At 58.0% G+C, this 22,718-nt stretch overlaps 1 protein-coding gene across 1 annotated transcript in view; it reads right to left on the bottom strand.

The window, feature by feature from the left end:
* The window catches only part of TG (thyroglobulin), a 180,582-nt gene that overhangs the window by 143,457 nt on the left and 14,407 nt on the right, over nt 1-22,718 (bottom strand). The window contains exons 11-22 of the mRNA XM_016145636.2: nt 20,985-21,224; nt 17,536-17,667; nt 17,088-17,165; nt 16,513-16,625; nt 15,525-15,627; nt 14,438-14,638; nt 11,697-11,909; nt 11,253-11,401; nt 9,908-10,064; nt 8,318-8,542; nt 4,107-4,256; nt 2,395-2,565 (exon numbers count right to left, since the gene is read on the bottom strand). Of these exons, the coding sequence (XP_016001122.2) occupies nt 2,395-2,565; nt 4,107-4,256; nt 8,318-8,542; nt 9,908-10,064; nt 11,253-11,401; nt 11,697-11,909; nt 14,438-14,638; nt 15,525-15,627; nt 16,513-16,625; nt 17,088-17,165; nt 17,536-17,667; nt 20,985-21,224 (1,932 nt within the window). The remainder of the gene's footprint in view (nt 1-2,394; nt 2,566-4,106; nt 4,257-8,317; nt 8,543-9,907; nt 10,065-11,252; nt 11,402-11,696; nt 11,910-14,437; nt 14,639-15,524; nt 15,628-16,512; nt 16,626-17,087; nt 17,166-17,535; nt 17,668-20,984; nt 21,225-22,718) is intronic.

Raw genomic sequence — 22,718 nt, 5'->3', positions numbered from 1 at the left:
ATAAAATGTGGAGAGTCTTTCAGTTTCCAGTTAAAGTCTTCCCAGCAACCAAAAATGCAGTGAATTTCGTACTTCAGTTAGAGAATCTACTGACTTTGGGAAAAGGGCATCATGGTAATAGAGACCTTCACATTACAGCAGTCTAGGAAGAAGCTCACGGCCAAATGGAACGGAAAGGAGCCCTGAACCCAGGCCTGGACACAGCAGGTGGAGCTGGAGGTGGGGAGGGCCATTCCCTTCCCAGGTAGGTAGGTACCTGTTCAGGAAATTATATAACTGACCTCCATGCCTCTTGCTTGTTCAAGGGGACAAAGGTTTCAAAGATGAGACTGTAGCTTCACTCCCAAAGACAAAGCCCCGCCCAAGGGCAAGCCGATTCTGAGAAAAGGCCTCTTGACGCCTCGCTGGGGAACCAGCTTCTTCATACAGAAATCCTCCTGGTACCCAGAGAGGGTGATTTCAGCGAGGAGTTTCGCAGAGGAAGCCAAGATGCTGGAGGCTCCTGGGAGCCATCCGCCGAGGAGGCATCTGTGAGCTGGCGAAGCCGAGCTGTCACTCATAAGCGCTGCTGGACCACTGAGCAAAGTGACCTTTCAGCTCCAGGCGAGCACAGGGTGGGATGAGCCATGAGAGGCTTGTAATGGGGCCACTGACAGCGTTGCAAAGAGAGCCGCAGTCAATGGGGCGGTGACCCTGGGATGACTGGGGACCGGCCTTGGGCAAGTGGCTTCCCATCTGTGACATCTTCTCCCTCACTTTGGAAGGACGGCAAAGATCGGCTACCTGGTCTCTTAAAACACCTTCCAGCTCTAACTCCCCTGATGGCTCTGTCTGCCCGACAGGGAGGATTACTGGGGAAAAATACTGACTTGCATTGGATTTGCAATTTGCCCACACACACCAGCACACGGATCCTTGGGATTCACTGGTGCCTTTGCTGGAGAAGGGAAATGATAGTTCCGAACATTAAAAAGTGAAAATTTCTCACTCGAACCTTCTCGGGTGTTTTAGGTCATTAGCTGCACCAGAGAGCAGGCTGGCTATGTGCGTAAGTGTGTACGTGTGTTATGTGTGCATGAGTGTGCATAGGCGGGTGTGTGTCTAACAAGGAGGCAGATAAATCCAGGTAAACACAGACTGTGTAATGAAAAAAATTGCTTCTGAGAGCCAGGCGCATAGCGGTCCCAATTCTATGTGTGTTGTATCGTGACTATGAGATGAAGATAAGTCACTTGAAGACTCTGTGCCCCAGTTTTCTCAATTAAATCCTTAAGGATAATAACGCCCGCCCCTTGGAACCCCTGTGAGGTTTAGAAGGGACACTCTGTGTAAAATGCCAGGTGTGGGACCTGGCCCAGAGGAAGCCAGGATGTCTGACTCTCTCTTTACACAGCCGTCTGAGACTCTGCGAGCAGAGGTAAGCCGCCGGCATCAGCAGCACACTCTGCAGAAAGGCGAAGCTGCGTCCTGCAGACGGCGGGGCGGCAGACTCAAAGGACCTTGCAGTTGCTTCGGCCACTTTAACAGATGAGCTGACAAGGCGACTAGGATCGCCGAGTGTGCTAACCTCGCTGAACTAACGGTCACCTCTGCTGGGCGCATCGCCGCTAACATGCCCAACTCCCCCGCAAGGTAGCTTTAGTCGTCCATTCTACAGACGAGGAAACTGCCGAAGGCAAGCGACCTGCCCGAGACGACACGGCCAGCCAAGGCAGCAAAGGGCACCGTCGGGATTAAACTAGTTCGGACCCCACTGCAAGGACACCCAGTTCACCCAGGACTTTCCCGCCCATTATCTCGCTGGAGACCTGTGCCTGGCACAGGGTAGGGCTCGATGAAGGTTTGCCGTCTTCGAGGATGGGGTGACCCTCGGGGTGTCTCAGGAGGCAGGCGGGCGTCCACTGTGGGGCTGAGGGTCAGAGGAGTTGAGCGACTTGCTCTGGGTCGCCCAGCGAGTAAGTGATATAACGAGGACTGTCGCGGGCTTCCCACAGCCTCCCGCCGAGGCAGAGGCGCTGACAAGCTTGTCGGAGGCCAGCTGCCCGCACACAAAAAAAACCGGAAGTTCCTGCAGATTAATGTTTAAAATTCATTTCTCAGGCACGCCGAAGTATTCAGGGTTGAGGTTTTATGACGTCTGAAACTTGACTTTCCAATGATTAAAAATAAAAGAGAGAATGAGAACAAGAAAGCAAAACACGAACAACTGTGGGATCTACGTGACGGTGTTTGCCCATCCTGCCATTCTTTCAGCTCCTACGTAGGTTAAAACTTTCCAAAATAAGAAGCTGGAGACAAGCACATCTCGCACGCCTGCCTCTCCCTTTCTAGGAAGCCCCTGAGAGCACCTGTCCGCTCCCCGGGAGCGAGGCTGGTTTAAGGGCCTGCGCATACCCAGACACTGGGAGTCCGTGAGTCGAGCGTCTGTTTCCGACCATGGCAGCCTCTGCCCCTCGCCGTCCACACAGAAGGCCTTCCCACTGCCCCCGTCCCTCTGGCTGGCTCGGTACTGGCCGTCCTGGTCACACTGCAGGCCCGCCTCGTTCTTCTGGCAGTCGGTGACGCCTGGAACCAAGAGATGGACACGATGACTCCCGACAGGCCTCCAGGATCCCCTCCCCTCCAGACCCCTGGGCTCCCAGTCTTTGATCAGACACCCAAGTCACGCGCTGAGCCAGACACCCTCTAGCTTAGAACTCACTCGCGTGCCCGCCCCGACAGAAGGACGGTGTCCAGGCTAATTTGTGTAAAGCAGCCTGAACTGAGACTAGCTTTATCACCACCCCATGAGTGAGGTATCACCGGCCTCATTTAATGAACGAGGAAGTTGACATTCAGAGAAGAAAGGCGACTCGGCCTAGGTCACAGCGCCAGGAGAAGGGAGATCGGGGGTGGAAATGGATCTGGTTTGCGACGAGCCGCAGCCCCCCCCCTGTTCCCTGCCAACCCTGTAGCTCCCCCTTTCCATGAACAGGGATACAAATCGCATCGGTCATCTTTAAAGAAAACGTTCCCCTGACAAGTGCGACAGCACTTCAGGTCAGCTCAGACCACAGCGACCGGAGTCAGGGTACAAACGGAGGGTGATGCCCGGAGGTCAGGGACACCCCGAGTCCCCGGTGAAGTGCGCCTTCTCCGGGAGGAAGGCCAGACTCCTGTCCCACAAAGTGCCTCTCGCGTTCACTTTCTTAGAATTACCGCCTATGCCCACTGCTCCACGGACCACGGAAACTGGCTGTATCAGAGAAGGCGACTTGATCGCTTCATCAGTTTAAAACTCTAGACAGTATTCGGATTTTAAGCAATGACGGTTTGCCTCTTGCTGACACAATTTCGGACTAACATGAAAAGATACACAAGGCAAGTTATGGGTTCTTGCTAGGAAAACCCGACGATACCCAGGCGACTATCAAGTGAGCAGGCCAAGCGAAATCACGTGACATATGGGAAGGCCGCACGTACACACAGTCCTGACAAAGGGAACATGAGGCGCAGGGTGGTAATGACTGTAGGTGGAAAACACCTTCCACTTCTCAATCTGATAAGGTCACAACCTACAAAAGTCAGAAGTTTCAGAGTCAGCCGATGCCGAGATCAAAGGCCGGCTATGTCACCCACTAGCTGAGTGACTTCGGCTACATCGCTCCTCTGAGCCTCGACCCTCTTATCTGTACAAGTGCGGCTTACAACACTCACCTAGAAGGAGAATCGGGAGGATTAAATGAGACCACGTGAGAAAAGGCCTGGCCTGCAGCCTGGCAGGGTGCAGGGAGTCAAACACAGTGGCCCCTCGGGTTGTCGTGCCGTGGACCCAATGGTTCTCAACACTGGGCAATTTTGTCCCCCATCCAAGAGGCTCCCGGCCGTGTCTGGAGACACGTGTAATTGTCACTAGTCAGTAGTGATGGTGGTGAGTTGCTGCTGGCATCTAACAAGTCAGGGCCAGTGATGCTGCTAAAAAAAACATTCTGCCGTACTTGGAACAGCTCCCCCCAGGGAAGAATTCTCCGTCCCAAAGTTTCAGTAGTGCCGAGGCTGAGGCCCCCTGCTGTGGCCCCATTGCATTGCAGGGTTTCTATTTCAGAGCAGGACCCTGCAGAACTTACAGTGAGTCTGGCTGAAGGCTCCAGCAGAGATGGTGGTTCTGCCCACAGGACATGGGACACAACTCAAGCTCCCTGCCCGTTCTTGGTAGAATCCAACAGGACAGGGAATGCATTGCTCATCCTGAAAATAGCTCCCTTCAGGACACTTAACTAGAAAAGAAAAACAGAGAAACAATGTTAAAGGCGAGACACTCGCTTTAGTTACAACCTCGCAGCACGCAGGGCACGTGAAATCCCACAATGGGCACAAGAGCTCATTTATTTAACGAATGCACATCGAGGCTCTGCTGCGTGTCCGGTTCTAAGAACCGAGACTAAGCCGTGAGGACAGTGGATGACATTCCCGCCCTGAAGTTCCCGCTGTCCCGGAGGAGAGGGCGCGTGGGAGGAGAGGGTTCCAGACGAGAATGTCAGAGACGGGTACAAGGGAGCAGGAGAGGAGCTCACTCTAGTGAGGAAGACGCTTCTAAAAGGAGATGCTTGAGACCCGAATGATGAGAATTGCCCCAGGCAAAGACCTAGGAGAAGAGAATTCCTGGCAGAGGCAATAGCAAGTGTGACAATCCCAAGGTAGGAATGCGTTTGGATTACTCGAGGGACCGGAAGAAACAAGACAGACAGAACTGCTGAGCTAGAGCTTGGCAGACAGAAGGAAGACCAGCAGGAGGTGAAGGCAAAGATCATCTAGAAAGACGAGGGCTCATCCTGGGTCGCCATGGGAACGCATCCTAAAAGTTAGGGCCGTGCCGGAGCCCAGTGGGAGGCACACACTTGAGGGGGACGGGCAGATCGGGTCACACCCCTCTCCCCACTGTACCTAAGTGACTTCCGACTTCTCTGAGGCTCCGTTTTTTCCCTCTGTCGCAGAGGGATAAACGCTAATTCGTCGGAGCGTAGACATGATACACGGAGCACATGTCATGGGGCCGAACTCGCATGTGGGCTCCACGCACGGCAACTATTTTCACGCCCGAGGGTGTCCCTCCGTGCAGCACCCACTCTGCCCAAACGGGGTGCCCCTCTGTGCTGCGACTTCAACAGCCCGACACCGTCTGGCTTGACTCATGGGGCCTCCCCGTCGGTCGGTCAGTCATGGGGCTACGTGAGGTGAGGGAGGCGCCGGGCTACAGAATGCGCGGCGGCCCCCGGGGTTGGGCTGACGGGTCTCTGATTCCCTCGGAAACGCCACGAGCTGTGCCTGGCCCCCTGGGTGCCCTGCTGGCCACGCTCTCCCTCCCGTCAGCCTGTCCGTCTGCCAGAGCACAGTGCTTCCCAGCGCTCTGGGCCACCACTCCCAACCCCACGTCATTGGCCTCCCCTAAGACGGCACGCACTGGGAAGCCAGAATCCCGAGCTGGAGAGACGTGTATCTCATAAAACGTCCAAGTTGGAGCCCAAGAAGCCCTGCTCGAACGGAGAGGACATGAACTTGGCCACACCGATTCCGACGGCTCAGAGAAGGGGGTTGGGGACAGGGTGGTCTATGGTTTCCTTCTTAGTTCAGAGCTGTGTTCCCAAGCGTTTGCCAAATAACTTTCAGAAGCGCGCTATCGCCTGGCGAGGATGGGCATTGTGTGCTGGCCCCTCGCCGTGAGCCTCTTGCACGTGACCTCGCATGCCCCCACTTCCCAGAGGAGGCGCTGGGCCCAGGACATTCACGCAAGACTCCCGAGCACGCTTTTCTGCAAAGGGCAGCAGGGACGAAAAATTATAAGATTTGCCGAGCACAGTGCCAGGTGTTCCGACGTGTTATCTTGTGGCCCAAACAGAAAGGTTTTAGCTCATTCTAGACTGTAGAAAATGGATGTTCAAGGTCAAGGTGGACCCAGCTGATAGCGGTGGGATCTGAGCCTCGTTCTCACCAAACCAACGCCCTGTCTCTACACACCACTGAGGCACGTTCTTTTGACCAAGTGGTGAGTACGGACGTGTGAGGCAGGCTGGGACGGAGCCGGGGCTGACTTCACAACTCCCGTCTCTAGCAGGCGGGCACGCTTGGCATTTCTGAGTAAAACAGAAACACAAGACACATCCTGGAAACTAAGCGGTGTGTTTTCCGGTCTGCCCTGAGCCATTAATATCCTCCCTCGGAGAGCGGGGTTTCATTACTCCTATGAGTCAGGTTGTTGATCAGCTTGAGTATTTTAACCCTGGCACAGCGACTGTTTTTTCAAGGGGCCTCCAAAGTATTGCTAGAGGAAAACAAAACCTTGTCAGCCAGGCCGGGCTGCCTTGCCCCACGCCTGAGCCGCAGGGGAGGGATAGAAAGGAGAGAGCTGGAGCCCACTTGTGGCTTCGTGGTTTGGGCCTCGGGACCGTGCTCAAGGACGCTCATTCTGTCCCTCACCATCACCGACATCGAGCGTCTTTCCCACCGTAAGGAACCATCGTGTAGGTCAGCATGAGGTCGTGGCTGAATTACAGCCACCCTTCCCTCGACAGGCGGGTCCTCTCAGAGACCGTCGAGCCCACGCCGACAACTGGACGTTCATCCTTCGATTAACTCCCTCCATGAAAATCTCTGGGAAACCCCGTTGGCCTCGGTTCCCTCTTACGTAAGATGAGACGGCTTGGCCTGAGTTTGCGAGTTTCACGAAGCTTCGGGGGCATGCCCGCGTGTCCCCCCAACAATGACAGCCATGTTTCTGCCGCAGACAGATAGCTACGAGGAAGCATAAGGTCCTTCGCCCCCTTAGCCTGCCACTCCCCACCTTAAAATGTTTACATGGCACTTTACCCCCTCAACCCGTTCAAGCCCCGCCCCCTTCCCCAAGGCCTCCCCCACTCTGGCCCCTGCTTGTCTCTCTGGCCCTGCGCCCCACCACGTCCCCCCCACACCCCATCCTCCAGCCATATAAGCCATGTGCACTGTCCCCATAAAGACACGGCACTTCATTGCCCCCTGCTTCTGCAGTAATCTACATTTCTGGAACGTTCTTCACCACTTTGGCATTCTCTCAACACAGGCACATGTGTGCGCGCGTGCACACACACACACACACACGCTTCTCGTGGGCTCCTGTCTGAGCAGCGACTTTAATTCACCTTTCGGGACTCCATGCCAGCCTTCTCCTCCCCAGTAGGACCTCCCTGTCTCCCCAGCTGAGGTGAGAAAAGCTTCTCTATGGGATATTTCAGCTCTCTTCAGTTGCCTCTCCACGACTAGATGGTGAGTTCCTTGAAAGTGCAGCTATGACTTTTGCTTTCCTGAGTATATATTATGGTGTTTGCAATATAATTATATTTTGAAATCTCGGATGGATGGATGGATAGATAGATGGATGGATGGATGGATGGATATATCCATGGAAGAAAGGAAGGAAAGAAGGAAGGAAGGGAGGAAGGGAGGAAGGAAGGGAAGGAGGGAGGGAGGGAGAAAGGAAAGAAGGAAGAAATAGCGCCCTGGGTTATGCAGCTGAGTTCAATCACAAGGGGCCTTGGAAGTGACAAGTCCAAGGTTGCTGTGACTGCAGAGTAATGGTCACTGCTGGCTTTGAAGATCAAGGAAGGAAGCCACAAGCCAAGAAAGACAGGCAACGTCTAGAAGCTACAAGAGTCAAGGAGACAGATTCCTGCCTGGGGCCTCTGGTCAGAGTGTGGCCCAGCCGACACCTTGATTTCAGCCCAGTGAGACCCATGTCAGAGTTCAGACCTGCAGAACCATAAACTTTTAAGCCACTCGGCTTGTGGCGATCTGTGGTGGCAACAGGAAGTTCACGCAGCTTCCATGCGAGGAGGCGGCAGCCACATTCTAGGGAGGGTGGCCCCCGTGCGGGGCCAAGGGCATCCCAGTCAAGCCCACCAAGGTCACGTCCCCTGAGCAGGAGGTCCTGGGCTGATCCATGGCCCCCTGGCAGCAGTGGTGAGTAACACGCTGCCGTGACAGACTAAGCAGGGCCACCGAGCCCTCAGGGAGGACATCGGCCTTTTCTGCAAAGACGGCACGGCCCAGGCCCCAGGGCCCACGCTTGTCAGCGCCTGTAGGGGCGGGGTCACTTCGTCCTTCCGACATGTCATCTGCACCTCCAGTTTCAGGGATGAGATGAGTGATGGCCCTCTGCCCAGGCCTAGTGGGTGACTGGAAAGCTTTTGGGGAATGAATAAATGAGTGAGTCTCCGTTCTGGGTGTCGGAATCTGTCAGCGATCCTCCGGTCTGTCCCGCGGCCTCACATGGCTAGGTAACAGCAGCCCTGAGACAGGGCAGACCTACCGCACCCCAGGGGTTCCCGACGGGCGTCGCTGGTGGCTGAGACCGGGTGGAATCCTTCCAAGCACCCAAACCATGCCCTGGGAGAGGTGCCAAAGCTGTCCCCTTGGAGGAAGTAGATGGAGGTGTCCGCTGGGAACGTCTTGTTCTCCAGATGCAGCTGGAACGCCCCACTCTGGACCAGATCTGCGAAGCGCCCCACGGGACCCTTGCCCACTAAGGCGTCCTCTGCAAGACACGGGACGAGGCAGGAGTGTCACCTCACTGCTCTCCGCAAGGGCAAGGGAGCTCCCAGGGGCCAAGCCACCTGGACGTCCACGCCGCGAGGAGACACAGGCATTGATTGCTTGGTGTTTCGTTGTACAAAGGGAGCAGCTGAGGCCCAGAGCAGGGGACTGGTTGGCCCAAGGTCACACGGGAGTCGGAAGCACAACTAGGACTCCACCCCACCCCAGGTCCCCGGCTCCTGTCCCTTCGGTGGCATCGGTGTGATCCCCACGGGTACAGGGTATCGTGGGTTCGGTCCCCCATCTCAGGTGCGCTATCGAGATACGCAGCTGTCTCAAGCTCTGGCGGGCCACCCTCTCTGAGCCTCAGCGACCCCATCCGTAAAACGGAAGTGCTTCTCTTGCAGTTGGTGAGGATCATGAGAGACTGTGTGACGAGGCCCCTCAAAGAGAAGACAGAGCTCCGGGAGGCGCGCGGCCTTCCGCCCCGGCGCTCAGCGAAACACAGAGGCCTCCGGCTGTCGCGCTGCGTTTCCTGGGAAGGAAGCACGGGAGCCCCTCGTCTGGAGCTGAGACGCATCCCGGCACCCAAGGAGCGTGTGGGCTACACCACGGTCCTGCACGGCCGGCCCGAGGCAGGAAGCCACGGCCGTCACCGTGGATGCCAGGAATGCACATTTCATTCTTCACAGCTCTAAACACACCCGCATTATCCGGGCCTTCCTCAGGGAAACAAAGGGGACCCCTAACTGATGCTTCTGTAGGGGGCGTGGTTATTGCCACAAGGACTATGGAATGGCGGAGATGCAGCCTCCCTCCTGGCTACGCCCCGGCCATGTTTTCCAGAAGGTTCCCGACATGGAACAGAGAGAGGTCAAGCTCCAGCCGGTCCTGACCCTCGGGTTATGGTAAAATCCACCCTGCTTCTCCTGGATCCTCGAATCATCCATACCGTAACTGCTCATTTTGGACAGTGCAGTCATGGGTTTCAATAGTGTGAGTGGCTGAGAAGTTTTGTAATTGGAGGCGGGCAGGGTGTAAATTATAAAGCAATAGAGACTCCTTCACCCACCCCGCCCACCCTTCCTTCACACCAATGTCCCCTCTCTGTGCCCAGAAAATCAAGGGAAGAATTAGAAAATGTTTACAAAAACACAATCAGCTGATTCTTAAGTCTCGTAAGCTATTCTCTTGGCTTTTACATACTCTTTAACACTCAGCCCCTACACAAGCCAGGTACCTACTACTCTCCCTAGACGCTCCCGGGACGACGTTATGGCTTCGCTAGCTCCACCTGACAGATGAGGAAACCGGGACCCAGAGCGTCTGCATGGCTTCTTCAAGGTGGCCGTGAAAGGAAACGTACCGACGTCACGCAGCTCAGGAAGAGAGGCCGGCGGGATGTCCCCGAGCTGCAGCTTCCAGGTGACGTTCACCCCCAAACGCTCCTGGTCCAGACATTCCACCCGCACCGCGGAGTCGTCGCAGACAGAGATGGAAACGGGGGCCCCGAATGTCTTCACCTGGGGAGACAGACACCTCGCGGTCAGGAACACAGAGCAGGGGGCCAGCTCTGGTGAGTCCATGCAAGACGACACCAGAGCCGGCTTGGCGTAATGACAGAGTCCAGATGGATCTGGACTTACTGAGCTATGCGGAATCTTGAACAGCTCACCCTCTAGGGTTGGTAGTTAATTCAATTACAAATTGAGGGCTAAGGACGCCCACAGAGCAGACGCCGACATGCTTAGAGCTAAGGAACCTACAGCTTCTCACTTGGTGCCAGGGACGCAGCTGGGGCTCGATAATGAATTACTAGATGTTGCTGACATTGTCGTTATGTGCATGTCTTTGGACAAAAGGAAACAATGTTGTTTTAGAATCAACACTCTCAGTATTTGGTTTTATAAAAATACAAGTTCTACGAAAGCTTTAGGACGAGGTGCTAAAAATGAGTTGCTCTGACAAGTTAGCTGTGAGCAGGGGACAAGGACCTAGTGACTGGGTGACTTGTAAGGACTCTCCCTGTGAATTCTCGCGACTTCAGATCGCCCTTGCCGATCACGCAGCTAAAAGCTCTGGCGATCATTATTTATGGTTCTTCTTCTTTCCAGGTGGCGTTTACCTTTTTTTTTTTTTTTTTTTTTTTTGCAGAAGACCCATAATGCCTCTGGGCGGGATCACTAAGAAACACGCCTGGCTCACCCGCTCAGGGAGCCCTTCATGGCCCCCCAGATGTCCTGCCCCCCGCTCCCAGGCTCACGGTGCCCCATTGGGACCGCAGGTCTGTCCTCAGGGCAGTCAGCCTGGCTCTGCCATTTCCCAGCTGTGCGACTCTGGCCAATTATTTTAATCCTCCAGTCTTCCCTCCCCTCATCTAAAAAGTGGCACTAATAGGGTCCCTGTGCAGATTGTGTGAGCTAATCCGTGCCAAGGGGGGCATAGTGCCTGGTACGTGATAAACACTCGGGACACGTTTGACGTGACATCTTTACGTGGCCGGAATGGCCAGGGAGGAGATAGGTCCTGATCCCGCCTCTGCCGCCCTGTGATTGGCCTTGGCCGAATTACTTTCTCATCCTGGGCCTCAGTTTGCCCACCAGTAAGATGACTGAAGGTCGAGCTGTAGGCTCATTTGAGCCCTAGGTTCTCTGACACGGTGGCCCCGAGCATGGCCCAGGCCCCCGCCGTGGGGAAGGCTGGGCACACACCTGGATCTGGCAGAAGCCACGGGCTGTGAGCGCGTCCAGCACGAAGCCCTGGAAGGCCAGCAGCAAGCCCTGGTCGTCCGCGCCGCACGGCCCACCCGGCCGGAGCTGGATCTGTGCTCGGGCCTGGAGGGTCTGCCACAGCTGGAAGCCTGCGGGAAGCGTCAGAGGTCAGCGGGCGCCCGTGACGGGCCTGCGGGGCTCTTGTCTTTGTTTGGTTTTTCCTCTGTGGAAACAACGCCCCCTCGTTTAGCCTGGAGCGCACAAGCTCCGCCATCCGCATGGCCGAGTGGAAATGCTTCCTGGCGTGATGGCTCGTCTCCGAAATCACTTAGCACCCTCTGCTGCTCTCGGCAGCCCCCCTGACCCGCGTGGAAAAGCTGTACTTTTGGGTGTGGAAAACGGGAGGGAGTGGGGTGCCCCGCAGACACCCCCGAGGCCACTCACGCTGGCAGGCCCGGGGCTGAGGCGGCGGCGACGCCCAGCGTCCACTCTCGAGGCTGCACAGCAGCGGCCCCGGCGGGAAGGCACTCCGGTAGCCCCGACGGCACCGCAGCCGGCACTGCTGGGCGGCGGCCCCGCCCGGGCCCGAGGCCGGCTCGCACAGGACGGCTCCGCCGGCCGCGGCCGACGCGTCGAACGGCAGCGGGCACCGCGGGCCTAGGAGAGGGAAGAGGGGGGCGCGGTGGCATCTGCCCAGCACGGGGGGGCCACCGCGTGCTGCCCCCTCCCCTCAGGCACCGTCCTCCTCCCCTCCCCTCCCCTCCCTTCCCCTTCCCGCGGATGCCCGGGGGCTCCCGGGGGCCCTGGCCTTGGCCTGCTCCTCCTCACCCCCGCTCCGCGAGCCCATCCTCTCCCGGTCTTAACAGACACGGAGCCTGGACGACTGACTCACTCCCCTATCCTCATCTCCGGCTCCGACCTCTGGAGCGTCTTCCCATCTCTAAATCCAGCTCCCCGTGGTCTTCTCCATCTCCAGGCCAACGTGTCATCACGCCTCGTCTGCTGCCCAGGCCAGCTCCCGCCGGCACCCCAGCTCAGCGTGAGGCCTCTCGGGCCACCCAGGGGTCTCACGCCAGAAACATCCCGGGCGGCCCCAGCTCCTCTGCCAGCAAAGCCTGCGCCGCGCGCCTTCTCAAGGTCCTGTCCTTCCCGCTGCACTTCCTTCGTTTAGACGTTGGTCATCTTTCCCTTGAACTGCTACCGAAGCTGCCTCACTGGGCCCCCCCAGTTTGGGCCTCATCCCTTGCCTTTCTGCTCCCACGTCCAATCCAGTCCCCACGGCCAGCAAAGAGATCGTGGCCAAGCTAGACATCGACTCTGGATTCCCACCCGTGCCTGCCAACCCGCCCCTCCTCTCCGCTCTCCGCTCTCGGCTCCCCGAGGCCCCTTTCCCTGCGGGCGTGGCCACGTGCCCCACGCCCTTCCCTCCCGCCTGCTCATCTGCCTAGAAGATTCCTTTTCTGGCCCTTGATTATCAGCTCGACGCCTCGAGCTCTCTGATACTTCCCATGCTTCTCCTGCGGCTTCTTGGCTCTCCTTCCTCTAAGCTTGCTGGTCACCTGGCGTTAGCCCTCCAGGTTATCAATTATTCGCGAGTCTGATCCCCTGCACACTGGTGCCCCCAAAGCACAGTGCCGATCCGCGACACGAGCTCTGTGAGTGTGGGTCGTACGAGTGGGTGGATGAGTGCATTAAGCGTGCGCACACTCAGGATGACAGTTTCGCGCCTGGCTGGAGACTTAGTTAATCATCTGACTCTTGGGCACAGCCCTGCTGCCCGTTGACATCTGGCTTTAAGATTTGCGATCCGCATGTGATCCAGGAGTACTCGGGGGCCTCAGAAGTGGAGAATGACTCATTTTGATCTCCACGGTACAGGCTCTGCTTCTGTCTAATAAGATCGATGGCCTCTGGGCCAGATTCTGCACTGGGATTTGCAGTGGGCTGACAGAGGTGGCCCTTCCAGAATGCCATGTGCTCGTGGAGGGGGCTCAGGTCGAGTCAGCTTCTGGGCTCTGGGGCTGGCCTGCCAGCCTTCGAATCCCGGCTCAGTTATTTACCAGTTGAGCTCCCTAGAACAAGTTAATTGACTTCTCTGTGACTCCGTTTCCTCGCCCATAAAAGGGCGAGGACAGCAGTCAAGCCTACCCCTGAAGGATGGAGGGAATCGACATAAATTAAGGCACGCAAAGAACTTGGAAGAGTTACCGAAACATAATAAATGCTCGATAAATGTTGGCCGTCATTATTATTAATGACAGCAGAGGGAGTGTACAGTATTGCCCACGCTGGAAGTTTTAGGATATGGGTGCCCGAGCAACTGTCGTGGGATGAGAACCTTTACTCCACAGGTGAGGGCATTGGGGCACAGGCCGTAGGGAGGTAAACTCTTCTGCCCTACAGCCTGCAGAGGCTGTGCCACCAAGACATGCAATTCACAGAGACTGAGTTCGTCTTGACAATGAGTGGAGAAATAGCTATGACTCTGCATGCCTGTTTCACAGAGTGGGCCGCTAAGGTACAGAGAGGTTAGGGGACCAGCCCAATGTCACCCAGCGAGGGAGTGGCAGAGCTGAACTTCGAGTCTGTCTGCCCCCCCCCACTTGAGCTTCCTCCAGCACACGCTGCAGTAGGTCAGAAGGAAGGGAATTTGGGGGCTCACGTTAATGCTGGACTCTCCGACCGCTAGTTGTGCGGCCTGGGACATGCTAATGAACCTCTGAGCCTTAGTTTTTCCCTTTGTAAACTGAGGAGATAGGACTGTTCTATTTACCCACATGGGACAAGGGATGTGAAAAGCACCTTTTAACAGGTAAATCTCTTCACGCATGAGCTACTACCGTGGGATCCTGCGATCCTGCCCTCAGGCCCCTCCGCCCCCATCAAGGGTGGGAGACCAAGACCTGAGCCCTCAGTCGCCAGCACCGGAGCTCCCAGGGGCGATGGCTCTGGGGATCCCCGCACAAGCTCACCTTGACCTCGGCTCCAGGGCGAGGCTTTGAAGGGGCAGACGCGAATTTCAGCCTCGTGGGAACCGCCCGCACCCACATCCCCCGTCTCCCCTCCCGCTCCCACCGGCGTGATGTCTTTGGGGTCCCCCAGCCTGGGAGAGGGGAGAGATGAGCAGCGCCCCCTACTCCACCCCACCTCAGCCCAGGGAGCCCCCGCGGGGTGCCACAGCTTACGCTCACAGGCCGGCCGGCTCCCGGCCACGCGGGTGCCCGGCACCTCCTCTCCGCTGCTCAAGACACACCAGCAGCTGCCCCCGGCCGGGTCACACTGCACTGGGGAGAAGCCTCCGTCCTCTGCCCTGCAGGCCGGGGCGTAGCCTAGGCTGGCTCTCGGGGAGGAAACGCCGCTCCGGAGGGCTTCGCAGAGGCCCGGGCCTTGACACAAAGACAAGCCAGGTGGGCTCTTCACCTGCACAGCTGCCAGTCCTTGCCGCCGCATGCCGCCTCCCACTGCTGCCCTCCTGCGTGGCCATCCAGGGTCTGCACTGCCTCCCTCTGGGGCGTTGAACTAGCACAGGGCAAAGTCTGGGGCTCGCTCAGCTCAGCACCCCACACTTCCCCCCCTCACACACACACTGCCTGCCCCCAAGATGCTTAGAGTCTTAGAAGATTCAATAAGTAAGCGAGCAGTCACAGTTCAGAGTCGTGAGAACAACAGGAGATACTCGGGGCAGTCTCGGGGCCCAGGGGAAGGCGCTGACTCAGCTATGAAAAGTCTGACCGGAGTTAACTACGCCCAGATGCTGGATGGCGAGAGACGGGGAGACAAGGGGCGCAGCAGCCAGACGCGCAGGGGCCCTCGCGGCGTGCCGAGGAGCGCGGGCCTGCCCCTCGGGACCATGGGGAGCGCGGACGGCGTTAAGGCAAACGAGGGGGGTCGGCACATTCCTGCGCCTTGGCTTCACCATGGGAACCAGGTTGCAGGCCCAGCCGGGACGCCGAGGGACCAGGTGGGGCCCCGGGGTGGCGTCGGCGCTCTACATGCGCTCAGCCCACGAAAGCGGCTTGTCAGGGACCAGTTCTGGTTTTCGTCTCTCGGGGACCGAGCACGGCCCCGCCCCCGGCCACGTGTGTTCCTCCCACAAACCCACTGAGGTCGGGGGATGCTGCTCCGATGGCAGAGACAAGGAAACTGAGGCACAGTGAGGTTAGCGGCGTCTGTCCGTAGCTCTGGAAACTGCAGAGCTGGGACATCGAGCCACCTTTTACGACTCGACAGCCAGTGCTCATGGGGGAGGGCGGGGGAGGGGTGGGCACTCACACTGGGCGCTGCTGTTAGCGCCAGGCGGGGCGCCGTCTCCGGAGGCCGGGTCCACACACCAGAAGCCAGCCTCCGACACCTGCAGCCTGGCAAACTCTCCTGTCTGAGACAAAGCCGAGGTCAATGTCACCCCAGGGAAGATAATGCTTTTGCGGCCCACAGGCCAGTGGGCAGATGTCAAGAATGTCCCTTCCAAAACTGCCGGTGATGGCGTCTCCACAGGGAGGGAGGCGGCCTGGGGGAGGCGCTATCCCGTCCAGACCTTTCCCATGTATTATTTGAACTGATGATTATAACAGTCCTATGAGGCAGGGACCACAGTTGTCCCATTGGAGGGATTTCGTCCGATCTGCCCAAAGCCCCTGGGGCCTGAGCGGGACAGGCAGACTGCTCCTACCTTCCCCACGTCAGGGAGCCCAAACCGAGGTACAGGGGCTGCCATTCTGTGGCCCGGAGTGGTTAAGGTTCTAGCATGAATCCTTTCTCCAGGAGCTTTTATTGCTCAAGTCAGCCGCTGCACTCAGTTATGCCCATCACCCAGGGAGCCGGCGCGATCATGGGGTCTGCCATTTATAATGAGAAACTGAGACGTGACAGGCATTGCCACTCTGCCGTGGCGACTTCGGGAAAAGCATGGCGGCAATTTGATATGTGCAGATGGTGTTCAAGGAGTTTTCACGAAATACAATCCCTTGGGTTCTCCAAACAATCCTAGCACTACGTGGGATAAAACTGTGGCCCGATCTTACGATTAAACAACAACAACAACAAAACAAAAAACAAAAAATAACTATAGCACAAAGAAGGTAATTACATTGCCCGAGGTCGCACAGCCAGGGTCTGTCAGGACTGAGACAGTTACCCAGGCCTAGAACTTCCGTTGAGTTCTTCGCAAAAACCGGTTTACTGAAAATTAGAAAGACCATCCGCAACCTGGGGCAGAGCTCTGGCTTCCCTCCCCGGGCCCCCAGGGCCCTCCTGGCCCTACCTCCAGGCAGGTTGGGGTGAACAGGTCTTTTGGAGACGGGTTTTCTCGGACCCCAGCTTGTTTCCAGCTGGAAATCAGCCCGGTGGCTCGGGACAGCTCACAGGCGGTGGGGCCTGCAGGGGGGAGAGAGGGTCTCTTCACGGACTGTGCGGGCTCCAGCGAGGGCGGGGCGCCCAGGCTGGCCAGAGTGCGAGAGCTGTGGACAGAACTGGAACCTCAGAGCAGGGGCAGGCCGAGGCTCCGGGACAAAGACCCGTGTGGGATGCAGCATCTTCGAGACAGGTGAAGGCATAGGGCTGTGGGGCGGATGGGAGGCAGCTGTAGAAACCGCAGAAGCGGATGGACTGCCCGGAAGGAGGGTTCGTGGGGGGCGGGGAGGGAAGCCTGGGTCTCCTCTCAGCTGCCCCTCTACACCTGGGAACCTGGGAGCACAAATTCGGGAGGGCCGAGGTCGGCGAAGGTCCTCTAGGCTGGGACCCTGGGAGAAGGTGGTTTGGCTGAGCCTGTGAACTGGCCTCTCCTAGCCCTGAGCCCACCGCAGGGTCCAGCGGGAGCGTTCCCAGGGGTGCACTTACATGGGGGTGTCTCCGGGGAGCGGGCGGTCAGCGAGGCGGAGATGTACTCTCCCTCCCTGTCCACACACCAGCAGTGGCCTAGAAAAGAGACACAGGCCGGAAGTTCAGGGACTCATCCCTGGGTGTCCCACAGACGACTTGCCTTCTCTGCCTTCTTGGCAATGCCAGGAAGGGCCTTCGTCCATCCCTTCTGCCCGACACCACCCACAGTCACAGGCCTCAGTATCCTGATCCCGCAGCCAACACCCGCTTGACCTTCAGGCCTGTAGAAGGTCACTGCTCCATGGTACAGATGAGACAACCGAAGGCCGGAGGAACTAAGGGATGTACCATCGGCTGCCACAGAGGGCCCTGGAGTCCAGCTCACTTGGCCCCGGTGTGGGGCTCTTTCCTCTAAATGAAAACGAGGGCTGTCCCTTGGCCCCCCGAGGGCATCTGTCCCCCTCACCAGTCCTGGCGTGGCACTGCACAGGCTCCCAGTTTCCAAACGCGTCGCACTGAGGCACGTAGGGGCCGGACGGGAGAAGGGCGGCCGCTCGCGAGGAATAGCCCGGGGGGCGTTGCCGATAGAAGTCCAGGGCTGCAGGGAGGAGCAGAGGGGTGAGCGCCTGACCCGCGAAAGCCCCAGCCGTGTGGGCCAGCAGAGCCAGGCACGCCCCTGCTCCCACAGACGGAGGCCTTCTTTTCTCTCCCAAAAGGACGGGGAGGGTCCTGGAACAGCGGGGAGGCACTCGCCAGATCGTCCTTTAGAAATAAACATGCGGGACGAAGTCTGAAGGGATCGCTGTAGTCCTTTTTCTTGTAACTTTCCACACGGAGTCAGTCAGGCCAATGGAGTGTCTTCCGCACGTGAGGTCCCAGTAATAACACATGAAACATTCACTATGTGCCAGGCGCAATCCAAGCACCTGTTTTAATTAACCGAATGCTCACAACAGCCCCCCTGAGAGCTAATATTATCCTATTTGATGGGTGGGGAAACTGAGGCGCGGGTGGACGGGGCGGCTCACCCAAGGCGTCACAGCAGGGCCAGGGAGGGGATGCGCGTGGACACAGAAGTCGGCCTGTGCGCACCAACGGCCCACGTGCCTTCCTGCCGAACCCTTACCCTTCGGCCCTTTATCCCCCTTGAAGCTTTGTTCTCCGCAACATCTTTTTTCTCCTGACTTCGAAACAGCTCCGTGAAGTCGGAATGCCTATCTACCCCAAGCGTGAGGAAACTTGACCCACGAGGCAGGCTGAGCGATCAGTGGACGCCCCCTGCTCACCAAATGGCAGCCCGCCCTCGGCTCTGGGCCGCCCTCCCTGCTGGCCTTTCCCCGCAGCCTGCCCCAGCACTAGATAGCGCACTGCTTACTTTGCTTCGGTTTGTCCCTTCCACGCTCGCTCTTAGGCCCTTCGGTGCAGAGATCTGAGTGTGTTGTACCTAGAGCAGTGCCTACCCCATAGCAGGTGACCAGAAACCTTTGGTGAGTGAGGCAAAGAAGAAATGCATGCTGGGAGGGAGCGGAAGTGGCCACGACAGCTGGCCAGCTAGTCCGGGGCTCATGGCTCTCGCTCCCCGGTGGGATCCGCCCCCAATGCCATCCTTCCAAGTAGCCAGGTACTGTCTCCCAGGCCCTTGCTCAAGTCCAGCCTCCAGCGTCCTCTCCTGCTGCTGCTTGTGGGGCGGGGTGAGGGACAGAGCCACAGCGTCCTCCCCGGGATCCTGGCGGAGAAGGGCCGCATCTCCGGCAGCCCAGGGGCCAGGGGCCTGCCTGGCTACTCAGAGACGGGCTTCACGGCTCCCAGCGGCGAGAGCCCGCCGCCCGCACTCCACCGCCACCCACAGCCGACCCACGTGAGGAGAGCAGGACGCCTTTGGTGCAGGGAGCAGGACTCGGCAGCCTCATAAGCTACCGCCCAAACCCTGGCATGGCACCTCCTGGCCGTGTGACCATGAGCAAGACGTCAAGCTCTCCGAGCGTGAGTTTCCTCGTCTGAGAAATGCGTCTGGTATGTTTATGTCCAGGGTTTAGTGTTACGTTTATGGCCAAAGCTCTTAAGCGCCAAGCTCTCGCCGGGCACAGCCGTGTGCCTCCCCGGCCCTCATCCGAGGACGTTGCTACCACGTTCCGTTGTCCAAAGACACCTTGTGGCCCTCAACCTCTTCTTGTCCTGGGCCTTCAGTCCCCAGACTCTCCCGGCCCCGGAGGTCCACACGCCAAGAGCTTCCTCCCCTCTGCAGCTGCAGGGACGTCCCCTCTCGCTCTGAGGAACTCGGGGGGAAACAGGCAACTCTGGTCCTCCTCTAGAGACTCTTCCTCTTCCCCCCATGGCATCGGACCCAAGGTCAGCGCGCACAGCTGGCGGAGGAACTTCCTTAGCTCGGCTTCCGAAGAAAACGCCGTCATTGCCTTTCAGAGAATAAACCTCTGCGGCACCAACGGCCCCGGGTCCCCTTCCTCCGCGCTCCCCCCACCCCCGCTGCCCTAACCAAAGTGGTCACAGCTCCAGGGCGTACGTAATCCCACCCCACGTCTTCCAATTACATCGAATCCTGTCCAGTGTACAAAATGTGAAACAACTGGGTCTTCCCCCGCCCCCCCCCCCCCCCAAAGCAGAAGTCGCCGAGTGTCTGAGGAACAGAGAAAAGGAATGCCCGGGCATGGGGGACGCGTAGGGGCCGGAAGAGAAAGACGGAGCAGGGGGAGGAGTGGAAAGATGGTTAACCAACAGTTCCTGGGCTCCTCCGATCCACCAGGCCCTGAGCCGGGCCCTGGACAGGACGAACAAGACACGGTGCCTTGTCCCCCCAGACAGACGACTGGTCAGGGAGGGAGCAGGACACGGAGGTGGCGCTGGGGAGGGTCTCGCCTCCCGTGGGGTCAGGAGAGCACAGGCAAGTGAGACCCCCCCCACCCCCAGGCAGTGGCGGACACCCAGGAACGGCCTGCGGGAGAGGGGGCTCTTTTCTTGGCTCAGATGTTGTCAGGGGCTTTGCTGTTTCTGACCCAAACCCGGAGACCCTCAGGCATGAAATCAGCTGAGATAGTTGGACAAGGGCCTGGGGGACAGGCTTGGGGACGGGAGTCCTTTCTTCCTGCTGAGCTGGTGTGGGGTCCGTGAGAGAACCGGGAGGGGCACGGGCCCCCGGCTGGAGCAGGCTGCTGGCCGCGGAGGGAGAACAGGGGCTCTGGGGTGAGCACGAGATCGAGGCTGCAGATCAGCCGGGCAGGGGCCAGAGGCTCAGCGGCCAGACCGCAGCGGCACAGCTGGGCCCTGCTGGTTACTAACTAGGTGGGCTTGGCCCTGTGACTTAACCCTGGTCTCCACATTTGAAAGAACCACAAATGGTGGTGACAGCATCCTTCTCACAGGGTCTGGGATTCGGCTGGGGGTGAGCTTCAGGCCACGTGGAGCTGTTATTACGGGGTCGAGTACCGCGGGCTCTCAGAGGGCGATTCCCTGTCACAGGCAGATAGGAGGTCCTGCCTCTGCCGTCCCCGTGAGGCTCAGATGAGCTCAGCAGTAGAAGGAGCCCGAAACGCAGCCTGTTCTCAGGTTCCCCTGGGGGGTTATTCTTAAATCCTTGGTAATGGAGGGAAGCATCATACAGGCCATGAGGGGAGTGGGAGCATTCGAGGCTGGAGCCCCTCACATTCTAACAGGTCCCATCTGCAGTGCAGAATGTGGAGACCTCCCCCCCCCCAATCCCCAGGGGCTGTGCCGGCGGGTGTCAGAGCGTCTTGGAGACACATCTACGCTCCAGCTTAAACTGGTATCGCAAAACCATTTTGCCTTTCCGTTCCCAGGACCCCCTCAGCCTGGGGGAAACTGAGGCAGCAAAGTCCCGAAGACTGAAGAGCAACTAATTCAGGGCCCTGCTTCCCGAGACCAGAAGCACGTGACACTCACTAGACTGGGCTGCCAAGCGAACGGCGTAATCGCCCCCTGTCAGAAACTCCTCCGAGAAGGTCTCCCGGGACGGGGATAGCCGAGCGAGGGCGAGCTCCTCATCGGTCAGCCGGATTCCCTTGGCCGCCAGGAAGCTCTCCCCGAGGGGGAGCGAAGAGCTGTTAGAGGCCAAGACGATCTCTTCTGTTTCCTTCACGAACTGCAGGACACGAAGCTTCACTTCCGCACAGGAACCGGGACCTGGGCGAGTAGAGGCATCGCGGTTCGCCAGGGCTCGCAGCGCCCTGCAACCCCTTTGAAGTGTGCGCAGACAGAAACACGCACGCACACGCACACACATGCACGCACACACACGCACGCACGCACTTCTACATCAGCCGTTTCCTCCTTCTTACCAGCTCTTTTCACAGCCTGGAATGTTCGCTCCGCAGCATGGAGGACCTGCTATGTGGGCAGATGAGTCTGATCCACACCAGGCACTGTGCTAAGCACGGTTACTCAGTCTAATCTAATCTCTGCAGCGGCCGGCATCTGTGCGGGCCTTGAGGGCCGGCCTGTTGCCGGAACTCGGCCTGTTAATGGGGAATCCCAGCGGTGGCGTCTCGAGGCCGTTCGGTCTCGATGTCCAGGCTATGACAGCTCTGGTCACACGTTCCCGTCACCAAACATTGTAAACACCACCCCCTGGCTGCTAAAGCCTACACCGCGGCTCATGTCAAAATAGTCTGATTAATTTTAACGGTATCCAGAAGGATCTGGATACAGCAGACCATTGCGAAGAATGAATGGAGAATGTGCTGGGCTTGACTGACTGTTCCCTGTGATATTAGCAACTGCTGGCTGGAGAGATTCTGCATCTGTCTGGGCGTTGTTTCTAACTGGCCTGGCCATTGGGTCACGCGGCATTTTACTTTTGGGGACAGAGTCAGCCTCATTCTCTTTCGGCCTCAACGCTGCTGTTGTGGTACAAGTCCACTCCCCACGAAGCGGCTCTCGGACCCCCTGCAGCAGCTCGCCCGTTAGTCCCCTGATTAAACCCCCTCGAGTAAACGAAAGGCACTTTGAAGGCGGACGCTCCTCCTGAGGTCCCGAGCACCCAGCGGTGACCTTGCGAGCAGCAAGGCCACCATAAAACATGCCGTGCGATCAGACGGTGTGCCCGACGTCCGAGAGATCGCTACGGCATTCGCCACAGAGGGCGAGAGCCAGGTCGTCCTAGCCTACGGCCTTCCTCGGGCCTAAGAGAATGCTCCATACACAGAAGACATCCAGTTAAAATTCAAGGCATTGGTTTAAACAATCAATTATATGAAAATTAACAAACGAACGACACTGACTGTGCCAGCCCCGCGCCATGAACTGAATGTTTGTGTCCGCTGAGCTGCGTGGGCCGGAGCCCTAAAGCCCAGTGAGGTGGGGTCTGCGGTGGGTTTTTGGGAAGCCATGAGGTTTAGATGAGGTGAGGTGGGTGGGGTCCTCATGAGGGGATTGCTATCTTTATTTATGAAAAGAGACCAGAGTTCTTTCTTCCTCTGCCATGTGACTACACAGCAAGAAAGTGGCCACCTGCAAGGTGGTAAGATGGTCTCGCCAGGAACCCAGACTGTCAGCACCTTGGTCTTGGACTTCCGCCCCACAGAACTGAGAAATCAATGTGTTTGGTTAAGCCTCCCAGGTTGGGGCATTCTGTTACAGCAGCCCGAGCTGACATAAGACCGGTTTCCTCAAACACAC

This window comes from Rousettus aegyptiacus, unplaced genomic scaffold (genome assembly GCF_014176215.1).
Source record: "Rousettus aegyptiacus isolate mRouAeg1 unplaced genomic scaffold, mRouAeg1.p scaffold_m13_p_15, whole genome shotgun sequence".
NCBI lineage: Eukaryota > Metazoa > Chordata > Mammalia > Chiroptera > Pteropodidae > Rousettus > Rousettus aegyptiacus.
This window is presented reverse-complemented; position numbering and strand designations above follow the sequence as displayed.